At 38.6% G+C, this 23,557-nt stretch overlaps 1 protein-coding gene across 7 annotated transcripts in view; it reads left to right on the top strand.

Moving 5' to 3' along the window:
* DCC (DCC netrin 1 receptor) overlaps window positions 1–8,256 on the top strand; it is a 1,086,838-nt gene extending 1,078,582 nt beyond the window's left edge. For all 7 annotated transcript variants that reach the window (XM_072822920.1, XM_072822912.1, XM_072822902.1 and 4 more), the window contains 2 exons: window positions 1,279–1,421; window positions 4,901–8,256. In XM_072822920.1, the coding sequence (XP_072679021.1) occupies window positions 1,279–1,421; window positions 4,901–4,990 (233 nt within the window). In that variant the 3' untranslated portion in view covers window positions 4,991–8,256. The remainder of the gene's footprint in view (window positions 1–1,278; window positions 1,422–4,900) is intronic.
* The last annotated feature ends 15,301 nt before the right edge of the window (window positions 8,257–23,557 follow it).

Genomic DNA, 23,557 nt, shown 5'->3' with positions numbered 1-23,557 from the left:
ACTTTTTCCCAATAGGCAAATGCCCACAATTTCTTTGATGGTATAATAACCTCTGAGTTTTATTAAATAGAATTATGTTTACCAAAGTTTAACCAAAGTATGATCATAACAAAACATTTTTCCCCAAAATATATATTAGTAGACCATTAGGATCATTAGAACTCAAATGTCATTGTTGATGATACAAGAGAACTCAGGGAAACATCTTCCCATGCTTTTTAAAAATATTTTATTTTATTTTTTTAATTAATTAACATATAACGTATTAGTGGTTTCAGAGGTAGAGGTCAGTGATTCATCAATCTTATATAAATACCCAGTGGTCATTACATCACATGCCCTCTTTAATGCCCATCAGCCAGTTACCCCGTCCCCTCACTTCCTCCCCTCCAGCACCCCTCAGTTTGTTTCCTATGATTAAGAGTCTCTTATGGTTTGTCTCCCTCTCTGATTATTCAATACCCTCTGTGCTGAGGTTTTGACAGCTAAGAATCACAAAGTCCTTAGGTATGCGAGGTATACTAGCTGATTCAACAAGCCTTCATAAAGGTTTTATTTTAGGCTATAAGGACAAATTATATTACGCTACAAGCTAAGCAGGATTTATAAGACAAATTTCAGACCCAAAAGAAAAGGTAGCCATTGTTTATAACAGACAGAAATGTCATCTAGTAGAAACTCAGCATTTCCCACAAATGATTTGATTTTATTGAGAGAAGCGATACTGATCAGGACAGCATAATATCTTTTTTTTTTCCCAAAAGAGAATTAATAATGAGATTCTGTTGGTTTAGCCATGAAGGACTTTCTTTTACTATAACATCTAGTAGTCATTTGTTAGACCAAGAGTGACCATCTCTTTTAATTGCACAAATATTCCTTGGAACTGTTAAACAGTTTAGACTTTATTTAGGCAAGCTAGCACAAGTGTTTGTGACCCAAAGCTGAGACTGGCACCAAATGAGTTCCACTGACACTTTGTAGGGCGTGATGAACAGTCCGGAGCTCCCAGGCAACCTTTCACAGGATGATTTGGAATCCACTTGAAATTACGTATGACTGGTAGAGCTTCATCTGGAGAGGCCTAATCAGAATTTGTCTTCCGTTCAATAGAAATAAAATGAGCCCATTCATTGTGTCATAATTCATCTCCATACTACAGAATGAACAATAACCTAAAATCAATGCCAACCCACTAGAGTTGGCTTACATGCTTGAGAGATTGTTCCCCAGAATGTTTTATACATTACTTTCATCACTCTGTGTTTTCTATTTCAGGGCCTACTCTTCCCAAGACTCACGTGAAAACAGCCTCTCTTGGGTTGGCTGGAAAGGCCAGATCTCCTTTGCTCCCTGTATCTGTGCCAACAGCCCCTGAAGTATCCGAGGAGAGCCACAAAGCAACAGAGGATCCAGCCAATGTAAGGCCATCCTTGAAATTTATGCTGTGTCAGGTGAAGCAGTGACTACTGCTGTACTTAAAAATCAATCTTAAAAATACAAGCAGGTGACTATAGAATGTGTGACTTTACATCCTTGCACACCTATATATGTCTATAGATGTATATATGTATATTAACTTCCAGTGGGTTGAAATGCCTTGCCATTTAACTACATGTATGATGATTCTTTAAAATAAAAAAAATAATAATAACAAAAAGCTATACTCTGAAGACTTTTCTGAAGTTATCAGATATGTGACTTTTAAAATCATATGATAGCCTAGAAATATAGAATTGCAAAGAAGAAAATACAAAATGAAGAAGTAAGGAGCTTAAGAAGAAAGAGAAGGAACTGACATATTTTGAATATAGGAGAAAATGTAGTTATTTGAGAGAAAATGTTTGCTAACTAAAGGAAGTAGCTCAAAAGCGATCACATTAGAAAACTCTGAAAATCAATGGAGACCAAAAAATTCTAAATTTTGAGAAAGCAAAACAGTTTTCCCAAAAATACATTATGAAGGAGATTTGAAAAGATGTTGCCTAAAGGCGGAGATTTAGAGAACTCTAGAGTGTTTCTGAGTATACTTCAAGAGAAGGCATTTAAAAGGAGAACAAGGAACTACCATATCATATACCTTGAAAAATTACGGTGGAAGGGGGAAAAAAACGATGAGAAAAACAAGTTAGGATCATTTCATTTGAATGAACAATAAACTTTTTCTTGACTTTATCATGTTAGTTCTGTAAGCAATAAGAGATTCCAACTACATGGAAACCAAGGAATCGAGATATGTGTATGTGTGTGAATATGTGGCAGAAGCATGTTATATGACTAATATACTTTTCATTTACTTTAAAAAGATTCAAATTTATAGTAATCGATTGTGCTACTCTGTGAGGAGTTGGCTGTTTAGTGCGATATTCGTTTAGTCTCAGGGTCATTGGCCATGTCTCAAGTCAGGTCAAAGTCCTAAATTTATGTAACATATCTCGTCTCATAAGGAATTATGTCAGGTGACCCATATCTGCGTTTAAGGTTGATTCTAAAGAGTGGCAGCCGAAGCTCTAATATGAAAAGTAGTAAGATTATACATTCAAGGATATATAGGACTAGGGCCAATAAACTAGATCAGCACTGTCCTATAGAAATATAATGTAAACTACATGTGTAATTTTAAATTTCCTAGAAGCCACATTAGAAGATGTAAAAAGAAATGAGATTAATTTTAATTCTATCCTTTGCCCAGCCCAATATTTCCAAAATGTCATTTCAACATGCAATAAATCCGAAGAAATTGTCAAAAAGATATTTTACATATTTTGTACTAAGTGCTCAGACTCCAGTGTGTATTTTATATATATAACACATTTTTTTAAGATTGTATTTATTTATGTATGAGATACACACAGAGAAAGGGGGGGGGGGGCAGAGACACAGGCAGAGGGAGAAGCAGGCTCCATGCAGGGAGCCCGATGTGGGATTCGATCCTGGGTCTCCAGTATCACACCCTGGGCCAAAGGCGGTGCTAAACCGCTGAGCCACCCAGGGATCCCCAACACATTTTAATTCAGACTAATCGCATTTCAAAAATCCAGTAGCTACATGTTGCTGGGGGTTGCTATGTTGGACAATGGTATCCAGATAATTCAAGAAAAATACAATCCAGATAACCTTTTAGGAAATGAGTAATCACCTCCCATCAACCTCCCTCTTAGTATGTAGACCAGTTTTTTGAGCCAACTTGGCTACTTTTCAATCTCCCTTAAGCTCCAGAGAGTATGCGGTATACGACCCAGCCAGTCCTTGGTATGCTGAGACTTGTGTAAGAAGGTACCCTCTTCAACACACTTAATGCCATGCATTTTGAACTGTTTCCTTAGTGGCTAGAGCGGGTTGGTGCCCATCCCCCATGTAGTCTCCAGCAGTGTGCTCTTGGATCATTGGTGTTTATTGGGCAGAGTTAGGGACACGTTCTGACCAGGTGGTGAGTAATGCTTTCTGTCCTACACAGAGCTAGAAATCATGACTTAGGCTTCATGGTCTTGATAATTTAATCCAATGAATGGCCAAGAATAATCAATCAGGGCAGGTCTGCATTTGTCAAAATAAAGTGTACTTTGAGAAAAGAAACAAACAAACAAGAAAGCCCCTAATATTTACCGAGCAGATAATACCACCAACAATGACCCATTGAATCCTCCCAGCTACCCAGTGAGGCAAGTTTGTTATTCCCATTTGACACATGAACAGATAGATAGAAAAAGAGCAAGTATATAAAAGTGGGATTCATATCAATACCACAGCCTTATTACCCCCGCTGGCTAGTCCTCAAAATTACCAGGGGGCGGGGAGCTGCCTGGGTGACGGTCCGGTAAGCGTCTGCCTTCAGCTTGGGTCACGATCCAGGGTCCTGGGGTCAAGCCCCGCGTCAGGCTCCCTGCTCAGTGGGGAGTCTGCTTCTCTCTCTCCCCCACCCCCCTTACCCTTGCTGTGCTTGCTCTTTCTCTCTCTCAAGTAAATTTTTTTTTAAAATCTTAAAAAAATGATACTTGGCAAGCTTTAAAAAGAAATACTTGAGAAACTAAAAAGAGATACTCTAACCATCTCACACTTAACTGAATCGGGATTCCTGAGGCCAACAATGAGAGTGTCTGTGATAACTAATGATCCCGTATTACTAATGACCTGATCGCAGTGGCTCCCAAGGGGTAAGAGTTATAGAGAATACGTTCACTAAGACTCCTTCGTTTTACCCACCAATCAAATCGTGCTGTACGATGGCATTTACGACCGTGCACACAGCCAACTCTGGTTTGGGGTGAGAATTTTGTTTCCACACACAAGCTAGAGTCATAATCCTCAGACCTCTCATCGGTCAAGGCAAAGCCCATCAAACTCTGAAAAAAAAATGTCCCTATGCTGAGTTATGAAGAAAAGAAACATATTGATGTACCTTCTGTTCATATCCTGCTGGGTGACCTACAGTAAGGGACAGGAGTAAGGTGCTGAATATGCACCACATGATGGCCACTATGATTGTCACTAAATGTTCCACGAGATGCTCAGAATAGCCTATGGGTTAGAGAAGGTCATCATTTTATAGCTGAGAACTGTGTATCAAGTGTCACTGACTTATCAGAGACTATACAGCTAGACTAGTAGAACTTGATGTGAAATACTTTTTTTTTTTTTTTTAACTCTAATGCTTTTTCCTCAACACACAGTTAGTGAAGTTAGTGAAACGGCTTGCAGCCACTCCTCTCATTGCCACCTCTTTTCTTGCCGGCCTCTTCATTCAATGATCATATTCTGAGCGCAGCCTCTTGCTGTGGCTACGGGCCACCGTGTCATGCCTCATAATACAGAGTAAACCAACGAGACGTGGCCACTGCCTTCGTAAAAGGAGTTCATCGATATTCACCTTACTGACTCTTTGTTCTCATTCTTTCCGTAGGTGTATGAACAGGATGATTTGAGTGAACAAATGGCAAGTTTGGAAGGGCTGATGAAGCAGCTGAATGCCATCACAGGCTCGGCCTTTTAACACATATTACCCAGTTGATGAGGTGTATTTTCTGGGAACTTTGCAGCATCCCAGTTACCCATAAACAGCACACCTGTGTCCAAGAACTCTTAACCAGTGTACAGGTCAACCATCGGGACCACTCAGTTATGGAAGATCCTGGAGCAGTTCAGAAGGAATAAGCATCCCTTCTTTCCTAGGCATCAGGAAGTTCACAATGCTCACTGTTACCCTAAACAAAAGCGAAGATGCATCTTCACTGCAGTGTCAAAGCTGAAGCTGCTAGACTAGTCCTGGGTCTTTGCTGCTGCAGTGATCACACTGTCATACCTAACGCTTAGGTTTTCCTCCATCGAGGCCCGTCATTTCCTTTCTGTGTAGGTCTAGTCTTTCCAAATGCAAGTGCATTATCGAAGCCTGTACCATGCCGTGGCAAATAAGTGCAAGCTCATTATCATGCTTTCAACTTCCAAGGACAAAGCGCCCGTGGTCATTCTCTCACTACATAGCACCAAAGGGTTGGATGTTTTCTTAACAGCACAAAAAAAAAGTGAATAAGTAGACAAACAAAAGGCAGCGAATTGCTTGTTTTGTAACTCAGACATTCATCTTGCACAAGTGGTGGATATTAGCAAGTGGCTGTAAAATTCACCCATTTTTAACAAGTATCTGTAAATCCACCCTTGGTTAATATTTATGTCTGGAGAACAGGAACATAAAAATCTGTAACCAGTGGCATCCTGCCAGCAGCAGTTTGTTTCCTGAAAGAGGATACAATATGCAATCTTCTCAGACACACGGTAATTATGTGCTTAAGCTTGTAATAGGACACTTTTCAATTTGGGTGGCTTTTGTGCCATTTCACACTGTGATGACATTTCTAAGCTTCACCACGGCCGTCCTTCTCAGAAGTCTGGCCGGAAGAGCTCCCCCCCTTCATCCTATCCCCCCCACCCCACCCCCCGGGGTCTCCTTGGCAGCCAGCCTTGGGCGCGGTGGCCAGCTCCACACACCGCTGCCACCTGACCCACGTCCCTGTCACCCTCTGTGGAAATGGCAGACGCCCTGAGAACAGACCTGAAAAAGGGAAGGAAAATGGAAGACGGTCTCAAACTTTACCTGCTCTTGGGTGATGTCATTTCTGCCAACGTGGTCCTCGCTGACTTAGAGCGGAGGGTATTGGTCAGGGGCAACCACCAGGCCCTGTTGTCAAGGGACCTCCCTACGCTGTCTGCCCAGAGGCAGAGAGGAGCGGAGGGGAAGGTGCCACTTGACACTTGTGACACATTCTAAATCCAGTGGATGCTTTTCAGAGCTGCATCTTCATTGTGACCTAGAATTTGAAACTTCGAATGCCATGTTTATCCACAGCTTGGAACTAGGTGAAATTAAGAACATTCTGTGTGCACCTTTTCAGTTTCTGAATTTTCAGCTGCATTTGGAGTTAATCCCTGTTTATGCGGCTGAATCGCCAAAAGGGAGCTAGTTTGCATATTTATCAGTTAGGCGACTTGAAAACCCAATAAGAGAGTTTCAGCTGAATTATTCCTTTCAGCTCTGTCTTTGATTTCAAGCTTGAGTAGGTCATAATTTTAAAAGAGCATGGAAGGGATAGGATCTTTACAACCTAATAGCTCCTTTTATTAGGTGGGTAATTATATATGAATCCCTGAATAAAATATTTTGAGCAAAATGGCACTGTAACAGAAGTAATAATTCAGATTATTTTTTTACAGTTTTATGTCGGGAAGGAAATCTGATGTCAAAGAGAGGGCTTGTTCAAATGGTTCATTAGAAAGTCTGGTCCATTTGTGAAATTGTTCCTTCAACAAGAGTGCTTATTCAATTTACTAAGATTTTCTTGAAGTTCTTCTGAAGAGCTATGTGACGTTATTCTACGGGGCGGATTATTCTTCTTCAAAATCTGGGCACTTAGGTAAACAGCCCTCCACTGACCGGGAACAAGGCATTTCCTAGCATAATGTTGCATCTAGCAGAAGCAATTCATTACCTCAGAACATGTTTATCAGGCTAGCTTTCCCCTCTCCAGGTCCCAGAACGCCCCTTCCATTTCTAACGCCAATAAACGAGGAACATTCTCTGATGGCATCTGTTATCCGAGGAATGTCTTCCTGAGTGCTCTGTTTGGGATGGGCTGCAAATCTCAAATTTCAGACTGAGTCACATCTTCAACCTATAGACTGTATCTGGACAACCAAGGGAACTACCATTCTTCACAAAATTCTAGATGACTCTTGTCGGAGTCGCTGACCTCAACAAATAAAAAAAAAAAAATTTAAGACTACATGAAAATATGCATTATTTGTTTTCAGTGAGAGGTACATTTCTGGTACATGCTCTTGAAGCTTGTATAAGGAAATACAATGGTTTATTTTAGTCATTGGTAATGCTAATAAGTCTTTGCTTCATGCCTTGAAGATATTAGTAGAATCCATTTAAATTCTCTGAAGACACTCCTGTGTGCTTTACCCAATGGCTTTATTTTTTTTTAAGATTTTACTTACTTATTTATTCATGAGAGACACACAAACAGAGAGAGAGAGAGGCAGAGACCCAGGCAGAGGGAGAAGCAGGCTCCACGCAGGAGCCCAACGTGGGACTCGATCCCGGGTCTCCAGGATCAGGCCCTGGGCTGAAGGCAGCGCTAAACCTCTGAGCCACCCAGGTGTCCCTACCCAATGGCTTTAATATGCGATGATCTTACCACACCTTTTGTTAAACTCTGCTCCCCACTGTCTCAAAGAGTTCGCATAGGTATATAACTGCCTCCTCAAGTCTTCAGGTAACTTTGTAATTTCCCAGCCTTCTGATGTCTTGACAAGAAGCAGTCCGTGAAGACTGCAGGACAGCCTCTATTTTGTTCCCACTCTGAGCCTAGTTCATAACATACAGGGCTCCTTAAGCTTATAAATCTCTCTGACTCCCAAAGGGCGGTGCTTGACAGCCAACCAGGAGCCCTGCCACCAGGACTCATTTCTCCCTGAAAAAGAAGAAAATAAAACTTGGCAGGGCATGCTCAGGCCTCCCGTGCACTGCACTGAACTGTCAGGCAAGAGCCTCTTCTTGAAAAAGTTTGGTATTTTTCTTTTGTATTTCATACCGATGAGAAAGCTGTTTTTCTTTCCTCTAGAAACTTCTGCATTTGTTAAATTCACAGAAAAGCAGTTAGCTCAAAATGCCTAAGGCATATTCCGGAGGATGCTCTAGCCAAAAGTTAAATATTTCCTAGTGATTCATATTCAGTAAAAAAAAAAAAAAAAAAAAAAGAGGCATAGCTACCTCTTTGTAGCTTATAGCACTATAAGCTTCTAGAATATTTAAATAATGGAACTTCGCATTTGGGTATTTTAAAATGCACACTCAGTTGAACAATCTGGAAAAGAAAAGAGAGAAACAGATCAAGCCAGAGATATAAGAGGTGAATTTATTAAGGCTTCCTGTGAGGGATTGGATATAATGCTGTTCTCTGCAAAATAAGGGATGTTCACGATGGCACGTATGGTTTAGTCCTCTGCCTTGGTAGGAGCTACAAGAGGTGAATGTCCCAGCATCAGTGCATCATTCCCGTCAGTATTTGGAAGCTTTAAAGTGTGGCACTCAAGGCTTTTCCAATAAAGAATCCCTAAGTATAGGTTTTTCTGGAAACCCTTCATAGTCTGTGTTTGAAGATGGTTGCTCATTCTGATCCACCCTTTTGATCCATCTGTCCGCTGACTCTGTTTAGAGAAACGTCTAAAGTCTTCTCCAAGTTTAATAGAAGGTTTCATGTGGCAGCTGGACTGTACTCCAACAACAACAAAAAGTCACCTCCAAAGACATCACCTTACCATTTCGCTTGAAATTGTATCCCAGACTCAGACTTATTATTTTAGAATTTCTGTCTCTAGTCCATAAAAGAGAGAAAAACAGAAAAAAAAGTTTCTTAGTGTTAGGTGTGTTTAGAGAAGACAAAATCATCTGGGCTTTAAGGTAGATGTAGAACGAGGTTGCTTTCCCTCCCTCAACCAACCAGTTTACTTTGCACAGTCGTGGACCGTGCGGAGGGCTGGCGGCTGGTATCCTATAGCCTTCGTAACCCCGTAGCCTATACAGGGCCCGTGGCAGAGTAGGGCTGCAGAAGCAGGCATACACTCAAATCTGCAATCTCTCTCTTTTTAAATCACTTTCTTTTTTTAAGATTTTATGTATTTATTCATGAGAAGCAGAGACACAGGCAGAGGGAGAAGCAAGCTCCATGCAGGGAGCCCGACGTGGGACTCGATCCCGGGTCTCCAGGGTCATGCCCTGGGCCAAAGGCAGATGCTCCACCGCTGAGCCCCCCGGGCGTCCCTTAAATTACTTTCAAAGCACCATTTTACTCATCATGTCCATTTCTCTAGTGACTTTCAGAAATCACTTAAATATTGCACAGAAAAGCTCTTCACTGGATTCCCATGTTTTAAATTACATTAGATGCTTAGAGAATCCCACATATTCTGTGTGATATTCCATTCCAGTGAAAAATACACATTCCCATGCCTCAGTGTACTTTGCTGTCCAAATACCTGCTTCCAAAAAAGTAATGATGAAACAAAATGCCTATTTCCTGGTCAGTGAGGCTATATCGGAGACCAGCACCGTGCCCATAGCCGCGAATAAATACTGCTTCTGGGCTCTGCGTTGCTGCCGTTGGGTAACGTTCACTTGGCAACTTCTGGCTGCACTCTCTGAAGGAGATCTTCTCCTGCTCTCAGTAGAGAGCCTTTGTACATTGTCATCCTATACATTTTTGTTGGCTGGAGAGCAACAGCAAAACTCTGCAAGATGTCACAGATGCGTGGGCCAAGGGATCTCACTGTGTGCTGAAAGTGTATTTTCAGATGCAAGAAAGGAATGTTGGCGAGGAGGAGAAATGCTGTTTTTTATCATTGTAGGGTAAACCTGGCAATTCTGAACTTTGTGAATTGTCAGCTTGTTTGGGGGATGGGTGGGTGGGTCTGGGGTGTACTTTTTATAAGTAATATTTAATTTATTATTTAGAGTGGCTTCTTTTTGGATAATTTATGATAAAAAGGGAGATCTGGTTGGGAATCTAGATACGGCTATTAAAGCTGCAGTGTTCCGTACCTCAGAGGGACCACTTTGGAAATGAATTGTCCGTTGCTGAGTATGGGGATACGTCCAGGCAAAGCCTCCGCTGAAGCTTCATCATCACCACCTTCTCCCTTTCCAGGGTCATTCAAACAAGATAACACCAAATCTGAAATATTCCGATAGCATTTTGCAGATCAGTGCTACTCATTCTCTCAAAGGGCTTTGCAATTCGAATTGTTAGTGTGCTAGTGGTAGGTTTATTTGGTAGCAATGGGTATACTACAGCTTTAACTAGCCTTAGTGGAAAAAGAAATTTTTTGTTGCTACAAAACACCTTTAAAAAAGAAAAAAAAAAAAAAGGTATTTTGAGCCTACAAAGAGTTTCTTTGAACTGTCAAGACTCTAGCATTGTTAACCAAATTAGACTAGTGATTGCAATATTTAAGTGTAAATCTTGTTCTATGAGAAAGGATACTTGCTTACAGTTTCAAACAATGACTGTTTCTACACGATCTTGTATACTACCACATGAGGAAAAAGGGGTTTTGTAATCACTGTAGAACAGTCTCATATTCATTTTTTATAGAAATGTTATTCCAATGGTGCATTTTTTGTTTAATAAATAAAGTTTTGATACAAAACTCTTTGCTCTAGTTATTTATATTAAATGGCTGACACAAAAGGCCCTGGACCCTGACGCCCGCCTGTCTATTCTTATCCTCGGGATACGTACTGTCTCTTGTGGCATCTGGAGCAGAGGCTGCATGCGGTGCTCTGCTGTAGCCCCTTGGATCCTTATCCTTATCCTTATCCCCTGGATCCTTATCCTTGGATCCTGCACATGCCCAGGACGGCTTCAGTCCCAACAGCCAATACCCATGACTTTTTGTTGGAGGGATGCCTCACGCTGCCAGCCCCTACTTTGCCTACATGCACGGGGAGCTGGACATCTCCCATCACACCCCAGCCATAGCTGCGGAGTACTCTGGCCCTTTTGGCCCTTGCTGGGGACAAACCCTGAGGTGTAACCCAACTTACCTGTAGAGTTCCTGTGCAGGACTGAGCCAAGGGACTCTGTGGAGAGACAGTGCTCCACAACATTGCACCCTAGCCATGGTACCCTTGTTTGGCTTGCCTCCTTTCTTTGTCCTTCTTCCCCCATAATGGTATCTCCTGGGAGCACTTCATAATAAATCACAAACAGATTTTCATGTCGGGGTCTGTTTTGGGGGAATTAACTCAAGACAAGACCCCTCTATTTTTATTTCTGTTTCAACACACCCATGCCAAATAAATGTAATGCTCTCTCCATCCTCCAGATATTCCATTCTTATAGTATCGATAGCAGAATAAGGGGATGCATATGCGTTGGACAATATATTGCTATAAATACTGAAAGATTAATTTGGGCGTGTAATCCGCTCTCTAAGAGAAAGGCACATATTAATACAAGTTTGTTAACTTTTGGGGGCAAGCAGAGAACTACTCAGTAAGCTCTTTCTTTCAGCAATGCATCACAGGTGACAAGACAGGCGGGGTTTTAAAGGTCATCTAGATCTTCCTGTCTTTCTCAATTCCTAATCATTCCATCTAGAGAGAAAAAAAAAATGTGTTGAAGATTGCCAAAAACCTGGAGAAATTGGAACCCTTGTGCATGACTAGTGGGAATGTAAACTAATGCAACCACTGTGGAAAACAGCATGGTGGTTCCTCAAAAAATTAGACACATTACCATATGATCCAGCAAATCCATATTCAAAAAATTGAAAGCAGAGACTCAAACTGATATCTGGATACCTGTATTCATTAGCAGCATGCTTTGCAATACCCAAAAGATGAGAGCAATCCAAGGGTGGATCACTAGATGAACGAATAAACAAAATGCGATATACGCATACAGCGCAATACCATTCACCCTTAAAAGGAGGGACATTTTGACACATGCTACAACATGGTTGAAACTTGAAGACTTTATGCCAATGGAAATAAGACTGTCAAGAAAGAACAAATAGTGTGTAATTCCATTTATATGAGGTACATACAGTAGTCAAAGTCAAAGACAGAATGGTGGCTGCCATTGGTTAGGAAAATAGGGGAACGGGGAAAAAATTACTTAATCGTTATAGAAATTTCAGTTTTGGAAGATGAAAAAAAGTTCTAGGGATAGATAGTGGTGATGCTTGCACAACATGAATGTATCTAATGCTACAGAACTGTGCACTTAATGGCTAAAAAGGTAAATTTTACGTTATGTATATTTCAGCACAATTTTTTAAAATCTCCAAATAAGGATCTTCCAGAGCCATCTTCTATAAATGGTGCTATTTGTTTTTTTGAGTCCTGAAATACACATATGTTAACACCAAAATGTTAAAGGAGATTGATATGCAAGAAATAGAAGCAACATATTTACCAAGGTCTATTTTCTCTCACATATTTTACATTACCATATTCAACTGATGTAACCGTATCTTACAAAAGAATATTGTGCCACCATAGAAGACTCTCACAGATGATTATTTCTGTGGAAAACTGGTTCCCTGAAGAAAAATAAAATGGATTTACTGGTGTCTGACCTAGAGAGCAGAAGGCTAAGAGATTAATTACTCTCTCCATCGTAAATATTTTTATAGAAGAGATTTTCGGAGTGGTCAAAGAATGAAATTCTCTCCATCTTAAAAACCCTGAGATGCTATCATTAGATACATGGTACATTGTATTAATAAGCATGCAGGTGAGTCTAACAGTCTGAAGGAACGTGGGAAGTCAGAGAGGTCCACCCAGAGCCAAAATCCAGAAAGGTTGACATTATCTCTCTTTCATGAAAATTTTCTTCATTGATCACTTGTTTGTTCCATTTATTCTGATGTGTTTCACCTGCAATTCCTAAAAATTCTTGCTGATGTCCATCCTATCATTCCACTGCCTCATTTCTTTCATGCTTTACTCTTTTCCTAAAATTATTCGCAGCCTCTCAGTCACATTCACGTGCCGCTTCTATGTTTGTAGAACTAAATCTGTCTTTTCTTCCTCTAATAATGATTTTAATTCTGCAATTGCTTTTTTAATTTCCTTGTGACTTTTCCTTTTCTTACCCATCTCCTTCTTTATTTCATCTTGTATCTGTTTATCCCACCCCATTCTTTCTTCATTATATTCCAATTCTGTTTCACAAAGCCGATATTTCTTTATACACTATATACACTTGAAAACCACTAGTTTTCTTTGAAAGAAACCCTTCTGTTTTGTGAAAGAATCATCCTATAAGCCTGTTATGTCTGCCTGTGTCTCTGCCTCTCTCTCTGTCTCTCTGTGTGACTATCATAAAATAAATAAAAATTAAAAAAAAAAAAAAAAAAAAAGGGATCCCTGGGTGGCGCAGCGGTTTGGCGCCTGCCTTTGGCCCAGGGCGCGATCCTAGAGACCTGGGATCGAATCCCACGTCGGGCTCCCTGCATGGAGCCTGCTTCTCCCTCTGCCTGTGTCTCTGCCTCTCTCTCTGTCTCTCTGTGTGACTATCATAAAATAAATAAAAATTAAAAAAAAAAAAAAAGCCTGTTATGTCTTATTACTTCAGCCTATTCTATTCTTATCTTTATTTTAGATTTAAGTAGTTTTTCTATTTATTTACTCTAAGATGAAGGAAAATCCATTTAGGTCAGTCAATATGTGTCAACCCTCTGTGCATGTGAATTCCTCATGGCCCCATTTTATGACCCCTTGTGTCCTCTGAGACCTCTTCCTGAGGCACACAGAGTCAGCCGGTTGTCTTCCACAGGTCCCAGCAAAGCTGCCACCATCTCACTGGCTTTCATCTAGTGTCTTCCCTTTCATCTCCTTGGCTCTTAGTTGTCAACTGGAGTACATGAAAATGAGCAAAACTCAGGAAGAAACAGATGTCCCATCTCTTCCCGACCTCAACCTCTATGTGGAATGATGTAGACATGAGAAATGTACCCAAGCTCATTTGTTCCTCTCTTATCCTTTCTGCCCAGTCCTGTTCTGGCAATTTGTAGTAACAGATGAATGTAGTAGAGAGAGAGATCAGAGGGAGGAATAAATAGCTGCTGTGTGCCTGATGCCTTTTGAGGCAGTGACAGTGATACTGGCCTAGATTGCTGGTTGGTATAAACTTTTCACTTGCGACCTCAAGATCGTTTTGCAGGAGATCACTGGCAACTATCTATTACATTTTCTCAACATTTTATTGGCTTTATTGTCAGTGAAAAAAGAAAGAAAGCGAAAGAAAGAAAAGAAAGAAGAAAGAAAGAAGAAAGAAAGAAAGAAAGAAAAAAGAAAGAAAGAAAGAAAGAAAGAAAGAAAGAAAGAAAGAAAGAAAGAAAGAAAGAAAGAAAGAAAGAACTTTCTGGATTCTGCAGAGAAGTTCTGCTTTTCAGTAATAATGTCTTCTTCCTTTTCTCCCTCTTCCTCTTTCTTCAAATAATCTATTTTCTGAGTCCGTAGGTATAATAATGGGAAAGTGGGATTGACTGCTAGGGGCCATTATAATTGTTGAACCCTAGGTATTTTTTTAAAATGCCTAAATTATATCCTACTTTCTATTTACCCAAGTCTAAGCTTAACCTATATTTTATTTACCAATTTCTTATTTCTGTGTTGCTACATTATTTTTTCTTTCATCTGTGACTAATCTCTCTCCTTCACCTTAACTTTAGAAACTCATAATTTGATACAATAAATACTAAGCAATTATTCCTGAGATAATCCAAATGTTCTCATTAGCAGTTCAAAAGATTTCTCGAAATAAATAACCGAAGTAATTTTTCCCAGATTCCTTTCGGGTTTTAATTAACATTCTTCTTTATAAATTAATGACAGTCCTTTAATTTCCCTGTCTTTGCTAATATCTATTCTGACTCTTCATGCAAGTTTGACAAAGTACCCTTTAGTAGAACAATTTTTCACCTTCTTAATATTTCTTTAAGATTTAATTCTTATACTATTCTTTGAATCTGTGCTAGATTCCCTCAGCTACTTTTCTTTTTATTCAGCTGAGTACTGTTCTTGGTGTAGAACTCTCTTAGCACTGGTGGTATTCTAATTTTGTAAATGTGACTCCTGATTTGTCATGGGTTATTCCTATTTCTTCCCTCAGTCAGATGTTTCAAAAACCTAACTATCATATTTACTTCATAGAGATATTATAGGGTTAAGTTTAAATTAGGCAATGTAAATAAAGTTCATAGTATAATTTCTAGTACTTGACAAAAGTACTTCTGTTCCCTCTGTCTTTGCACTCAATCTTTCTCTTTAACATTTATGAATATTTTCATATGTTTTAAAAAATATAGATGGGAATTTAGCAAATTTGTGGTTTGGGAGTAGTTCTAATTTTTTAGGTATTATTTATAGCATGCATGTAGATGTTGAAGACAGTTTTTGAAAGGATGGTATTATTATAAAATATAGCTTTCCTTTTGTTAATATATGCATCCAGGATTTGTTTAGTTTCTTTGTTTACATGAAAGACATAGTACTAAGGGGACCAATTAACAAAAGGATAAAGTCATGCATCTTGTGTATTTGTATACTAACAGACAAGAAAAAAGTGTGTGTGTCTCTCTCTATGTATGTGTGTATGTGTGTGTGTATAATATATATATACACACACACATATATATATATATATGATTCAGATGAGATAGTGTAGATAGGCAAAGACAAAATTCCATCAGACTTCAGAGCATCAAACTAAGGTTGATAGAAGCCTCATAGGTAAGGTGGTATGTGGGAAGAGCTTTAAATAATAAATAAGACTAAAATCTTCAGAGATTGAAAAGGGCTATTCAGAGTAAAGTAATATGAGCAAAAAGATACAAAGGGAAGAATTTATAGGACAAAAAATAGAACTAATAAGTATCTCAGAATTTGTTTTTTTTTAAAGTAAAAAAACTGTGGAAAAAGCAGGAAATAAATTTGCAAATTCAATAGAAATTATGTAATTATGTAATGAAATTATGTAATGGCTATCTATGGTATTTAACTTAATTCCTTAACTAATAAGGAAACATTTAAAATGGAAGTTTTCGTTTTTCATTCACAAATGTCTGTTGAATATTTACTATATACAAATGAGTGAAATGGTGCTGGAAAAACAGCAATGGCCAGTATGAATATGATTGCTGCCCTTATGGAGTTTATAATTTACATGTGAGGACAAAAAAACAGGTGCAATCATTGTAAGGAGTGCCATAAACTAAAATTATGATGTAAAATATCGTATCTTTAGGAATTATCCACAATTATTGATGGGGAATGGAGACACTTATTCTAGATAGAGAAAGACTTCTTCATGGAGGTAACATTTAAGTTGAAACCACAGAATATCATCCATGTGAATATTAGGAACATAGAACGTTCCAGAAGGAGGGGATAACTGAGCAAAGGCCCAGATTGGGAAAAGATCTTGGCTTATCCAAAGACTGGACAGATGGTTAATGCAGTTGCATTTCATTGAGCAGGAAGAAAAATAGAATGAAGAGATTAAGGATTCAGAACTGGACCAGATAATACCGCACACTGCAGGGCTTGCTATCGAGTTTAGATTCCAAGGGAAATAGTAGCCAATTGAAGGCACAAAGAAGAGAGGTAAAGTCTGATTTATTTGTCTCAAGATAAAAAACAAAACAAAACAAAACCATGCACACTCCCTCAGATGTGCAGGATGATGTAGCACTCTTTATCGTCTCTAATTGCTCTGTGCTGCTCATGTTCCCAATTCTTACTGGGTAGTGAGATAAAGTTCAATCTTGCCAATGAAAGGAGTCTGTTATTTCTTTTTTTATTTAAAGAGGCTTCTTTCTATTTAATTAAGTCCTTTTGGATGGAGTGACTAAACTCAAAGTTCTAACTCTCTGCCACAGCTCTGTTTCTCTTCCTAAAGTTCCCTACTCTTGCCAGTCCTTCTCAAGATGGCTCCTGGGGAAGCAGCTATGTTTTCATGCTGTGCTTGACCAAATAAGGATCCTCTCCACTTCCAGCGAGTGATCTTTTATCCCATCTTATTTCTTGGAACTCCGTTGGCCTTTATTGCCAAGGTTTGCAATGGGAGACACTGAGAAACTTTCCTCTCAGCTCAGTAGAATTCCATGATTCCCCTCACTGATTTGGCCCAACCTAAGCTCTTTTTTGGCACTATTCAATCTCTGAGTCTCATCTTTGTCTTCCATCAGGCCCCCAACTAGGCTATTTGCTATATAACCTCTATTTAAAAGTCACTTCTCCATTGCCCTTGATAATCCTAAAGTAGACTCAACTCTCAACTTAGTTATCTCCTAAATCCCTCCCTGAAAGCACACTGAAATACCTGGGTTCCTTAATTGTCAAAAATAAGTGGTACTGCCAGTGCTCTTTGTGCCTAGCATAACAAGGCAGAAAGTTTTCTTCTAGAAAAATGAGCTTTCTGGGATGGCTCTTTCCAAGAATGCTATAGGCCACAACAAATAAGAGTCTTCTGGTTTTGGCCTCACTTCTTTCTTGCCTAGATTTTTCTATGATCCTTTCTTCCTTGCCCCAGGGTTTTACCTCATAGACATGTGCCAGAATCTTAGATATAAACTATTAATATTTTCATTTCTCTTTGTACATCCATGCCTGCTGATATGCCATGTCTTGTCTAATAGAAACTTTCTGCTTACTTTTCAAGTCTGGTGAAAATTCTCCTTACATCATATCTTGGAAATCTTCACTATTTGTCTATTATATTAGTATCTTCATTTCCTATGAAGCATTGAAACATTTGGTCAATGTTTATGAAGCCACAAGGCATCAAGATTTACAGTGAATAGAAATTGTATTCATTTAATATTTATAAAAATAATATATCAGGTGTGTGTGTGTGTGTGTGTGTATGTGCATTAAAAATCAATGTGGTTATTGTGTAGAGAATGAATTCCAAGTCGCAAAAAAAAAAAAAAAAAAAGGCTGCAGGAAAAGTTTTTTGGTTGATTCAATTGTGGTGAAGAGATAGAAACGGAGTAGGGTACATTTGAACTGTGCTTTGGTGGGACAAACAAGCACTTTGCAAAAGGACAGAATGGGGTGGGTTTCCGATTTACACTTTTAAGTTGGCAGTAACTTGTTCTCTGATCCAGTAAACTGGAAGAGAAACAGTTTCGGTATAGTATAAACTGGGAAATAAAAGTATTATTTTTAAAGAGACTGTGTGATATCCAAGAGGAGACATCAAAATGTAGAGGAATATTTGAATCTGGGAACACATAAGAAAGATCGGGTCTGGAGATATAAATACAGAAGTTTACAACATACGAATGCATCTAAAGCCATAGGAATATCCATTACAGAGAGGAAGTTGGGCCTAACCTGAGCCCTGTGTGAATCAAGAATATAGATAATGGGTAAAGAAAGAGCAACCAGGTAAGCAGGTTCATGAAGGGTGGTCAATGAAAGGCTGAAATGGAGAAAAAAAAACAAAAACAAAAACAAAAAATAGGAGTTTTCTATTAGAGGAAAATAACAGAAAAAAAATTGGTACAAGAAGAGAGAAAAAGCATTGGGAACAGAGGAAGGGTTCGCTGTATTAATAAGTTGGTGGGATGCTGGGTAAGACAAAGATTAAATAGTGTGTATTAAATTTGTCAACATGAAGATCACACAGAGGGTAACCAGGCCCCCTAGTTTACCTGGGATAACCCCAGTTTACGTACCATGCTCTCATGTAGTTTCTAGAATAGTAGTAAACATAATCTAGTGTCTACTTTCACTTTCAAAATGTCCTCATTTGGATGGTGGTCTACATAGTCATGCTAGCTATTGGTGACTAAAGCAAGAGCAGTTTCAGTGAAGGGGTGGTAGTGGAAGTAAGATTATAATGGATCATAAGTGGAATGGGATCTCATGAAGTAAATATAACGCATGTATAATAACTGTGAAGGAGTTATATTACGAAGGACAGTAGGAAAATGGGAAGTAATTGGATGGGTAACTGGATCTCAGGTGCTTTCAAAAATGAACTGCAAAATCACAAAGAGTCTTCTAGAAAACTGAGCAATTTCCAAATCAAATTCATTTGAGTCATAAATTTCCAGAGAGAATAGCAGTATGATTTAAGAAAAAGGCCTTCAGGCTATGTACAATAATTAAACACTCCAGAGAGTGTGGCATGACAGTGATGTTTGCCATGGGTAAGAGCAGGACTCTTTAGAACCAAAGGCAAAAGGATTTGCAACAGCTTTATTCAAGAGGACAGACTGTAATAAGCTGATATTATGATGGTGGACCCTAATATACCAGATCCTAACACCTACAACCTGAAATGTTTACCTTGTATGGAATGGAAAAGGGGTCCCTGTCAATGTGGTTAAGTTAAAGATTTTGAGATGGGGAGACTGTCTTGGGTTATTTGGATGGGCTTCAAATGCAATCACAAGTGTCCTTAGAACGGAAACACAGAATTTTGACACAGACATAGAAGAGGAGGAAGCGATGTGACCACAGAGGCAGAAATGACAGCGATGTAGCCAACATACCAGGGAATGTTGGCAGCCACTAGAAGCTCTAAGAAGTAGAGAATGGATTTTCCCTAGAGGCTTCAGAGAGAACGTATCCCGGCTGACACCTTGATTTCAATCTCAGTTCCAGACTCCACCTTATAGAACTATGAGTAAATACACCTCTGTTGTTTTAAGTCACCAAATTCGTGGCTACAGAAGCTCCAGGAAACCAATATGTCAGGACTGAGTAAAGCTCAGTTCACACAAGACCATGGAATCTGAAATGCTGAATCCGAAGAGATTAAAGGAGATATCTTGGTGCAGACCAGGAGATGGGAGTCTAGAGTTTCACTGTTACTGCACAGACAGGTTGGGTTCAAGTGTATAAAGGTATGGCATAAATGAAGGTCCTTGGCTATTATCCAGTTCAGCTCAGGTTTGGCCATTGGAAGGATGAATCCGGAATGATACAGATCCCAGTCAAAAGCAGTAAGCTTAGGGTTGTTGGCCACTGGGCTTTGAACAGATACCTAATTTCTCTGAGTTCGAGTTTGTTTATTTGTTTTCTTTTTATTTTTATCTATAACACAAGGATGATAATATCTGCTTGTCTCACAGGTTTCTTATGCGCATCACATCAGATGCCATATATAAAAAAACACTTTATTTTCAGAAAGTACTATTTTGTAGTTTACAAAGTTCCAGTGGTGTTCATTATCAATACTCGTATCCGGCAAACCATGACTACTCACCCTTCAAGATCTAAAATATAAATGAATGGAGGCATCTGTAGGAGATTTTACCAGAAATTCCATATTCGCTTAGGATCCAAGGCTTTCCTCGAGGTTTCTGTGAACTTCCAGAGGGGTGCAGTGGGAAGCATCAGCTCAGGTTCTTTTTGGGGTGCAACCAGATTCTGTCGGCTATCTTGTTGACTTAACTATTTCCTCATTAAAAACAAAATAAAGCAAAAACAGAAGTATAAGTAGCAGACTTTACTTGAGATTGGGTTGAAGACAAGAACAGAAAGGGTAGAAGTGGTTTTTACATTAGTTGCAGCAATGAAACATTCCAATGTGGAAATATTCCGCAGCCATCTTCTCAGAAGGTAAGTATCACCGACCCAGAAACCATGCAGTCCCTTGTCCTTGTACATCTCCCAGACTCCTCTCTTTCCTTTCCCTTCTTTGTCTCTCTATTTTGTTCTGTTTTAATCCTTTCTTCTAGGAGCAGAAATACAAATTCCTCCCGTTCTTTCCTTCAGAAAATTATCACTGACTTTCGCTCTTCAGCCTATTGCTGACAGAGCTTTAGACTCTTGCCTCCTAATCCAAGCAGTTAATTAAGGTTCTTTCTCCCCAAAGACCATTTCCTCTATAGAAGGAATTCTGTAGCCAGCTGTTAGGGCTAACCCTGCTATATGGTAAAATAAAATGAAAACTTTACCCAAGTTTTCTCACATTTATTTATCTAAGCACAAGGGAAGACTTCTAGGCCAGACTTCACAACGAGAAACAGTATTTTTTCCAGGCCAGACTTCAGAATGAGAAACAATATTTCTCCTTCCTCTGGATCATCCTGTGTCAAACTGAGACCCTCTTTGAACCTGAAGTTATGAAAGGTGATTCCTTTTAGACTAACTTTTTGCCCTTCCCAAAATGTATTTTGTAGACCAAAGGCCAGGCCTGTTCCTACTGCTCATGGAAATCAAACTGACTGATAAACCGAATGAATGAATTTCATTAAATTTGTTGTTTTATCGACAGTGGAAAATGAAGTACCATGTAAAGTCAGGACCCAAATATTTTTTAAAATAACACAATTCATGTATTCATCAATGTTGGGTATAACTCATTATTCAGTTCTATCCGATTTATATTCACTAGTGAAGATATGACTCCAGTCTCCTCAATTTGAGCTGTCTCCCAATGTTTCAAGAGAGTTTGACTTATGCTGGTAATCAATTCAATAATATAATAAAAATATAATGAAATTAAATACCTGATATAAACAACATGCTATGTTACGAACCTTGTATACCTTATCTCGTTTACTATGCAAAACACTTGGATGTGTGAAATACTATTATTGCCACTTTATTGGTGAGAAAATTGAAACTAAGGTAATTATTGTATCTTGCCATTAGTCACCTATTTAGTGAGAAGCTGAGTCCTAAACCCACTCCTGTCCTGTGCTTTTTATCACCAAATTGAATAACATTCAATGGCTGGTTCTAAGAAATTCCTTAAGAGTCTTTCACAAACTTTAGTGATTATAAGATCCACCTTGAACTCTTGTTAAAATAGTAAATCCTGGGCCCCTGTTGTAGAGATACTGATTCAATTGGTCTGGGATGGGTCTGAGAATCTGTAACTTTAACAAGCTCCCTGGTTGATTTCTATTCTCCTATCATATATAAGTAAGAACTCTGTCTACTGCTCTCAAAAGAAAATCCAATATGAACTCCTAACTTAAATTTTTAAAAAGAAAATATATTGACTTAGATATCTGAACAGCTTAGGGTGGACTAACTTCAGACACATCTTTATTGTCAGATTGTACCCAGAGTTCCAGAATTAACTCTCTTTGGCCCTGGCTGTAGATCATAGGTCCATCCCTGAACTCAGCAGTGTGATCAAGTGGCTGGAATTGGCTATTTTCTTAATTCTGTTCATTCACATCTTGCTTGAAACCCAGAGTGATGTCAATTGTCTTGAAGCCCATGCAGTGAGAAGCGGGGGGGGGGGGGGGGGGGGGGATACAATGGGTCATTATCAGAAGGAACGGGAAGTGGATGCTAGGTGGCAAAACAGATATACACTAGACTTCCCTAGGTAAAATTAAAAGTTCCTAAGAATACCCTGTCTGCTGCTTTAAGAGACTATCAAAATCATATGAATAGAATGTTTTCCTTATAATAGCAAAGATAACTTGATTTCTAAAGTACTAACCTCCAAACCTGTAAGTTCAGACAGATTACTCCACAAAACCATCAATATTATTCATATTAACTTTATGTCTAAAGGAGACACATTTTATTATATTCTTGGACATACACTTTTATCCAGTGCAGAGAGGAAGGAAATGGACCAAAATGAGTCTTCTCATTTTGCATAATGAGTCTTTCTCAATTTTCTTTTGCTTAAATATTTTTAAAAATTCTATATTTTTTTGTAAAGTTTACTGGATTCATGTTAAATTATTAACTGAGCTTTTCAGAAATTCACATCTTGGAATTTTTGCTTCAGTTTGAAGAAGGAAAATGTTTACCAAATTAAGATGAAATAGCTTTACTGCCTATTTGCAACTCTTATTTAAAATTGGATATACTTTATCACTGAATATTTCCTAAAATAAAACTTTATAACCATCTGGATTCAGTGCTTTCTTGCTGATATTTCTTGGAGATAAATGGTTTCTTAATGACTCTTTCGATCCCAAAGGATGCATTAGACTCCAAAATTATGTGTTTAGATAACCCAAAAAGAACCAATTTTATTTCTGCAGCTTCTTTATCTATAATTGCATTGCAAAATTTTAAGGATATCAGAGTATTTTTCTCAGGAATTCTGAATTCTGAGAAAAAACATAGTCAATATTATTGTTCTTCATATATATATATATATATATATATATATATCATGTTATATATTATTGCTTTCCTTTATTGTTCTATTCTTTTTGAAATGGCTCTTGTCCCATCCGCTCCTTGCTCTTCAACTCTACTCTGCACCTGTGGAGGTACAGCAAACACTGAAGAAATATTAATTTTCACATATTGAATAAAGTTATCAATGTTTTCTTCAATTCATGATTAAGTCCGGTCTAGAATAAACAGAGCTTTCTAAAGTCATCTCAAGATTTCTTATATAGGAAAAAAAAAAAAAAGATTTCTTATATAGGAGAACGTCTCTTGTTAGTTCTCTCTATACATGCCTTTTTAGATAAATACTAATTTGAGGTAGATATTGTTATGTGAAGAATGGTAGCCAAAATTATGCTACCAATATGAGCTATAAAT

The sequence above is a fragment of the Canis lupus genome, chromosome 1 (assembly GCF_048164855.1).
Source record: "Canis lupus baileyi chromosome 1, mCanLup2.hap1, whole genome shotgun sequence".
Classification (NCBI taxonomy): Eukaryota; Metazoa; Chordata; class Mammalia; order Carnivora; family Canidae; genus Canis; species Canis lupus.
This window is presented reverse-complemented; position numbering and strand designations above follow the sequence as displayed.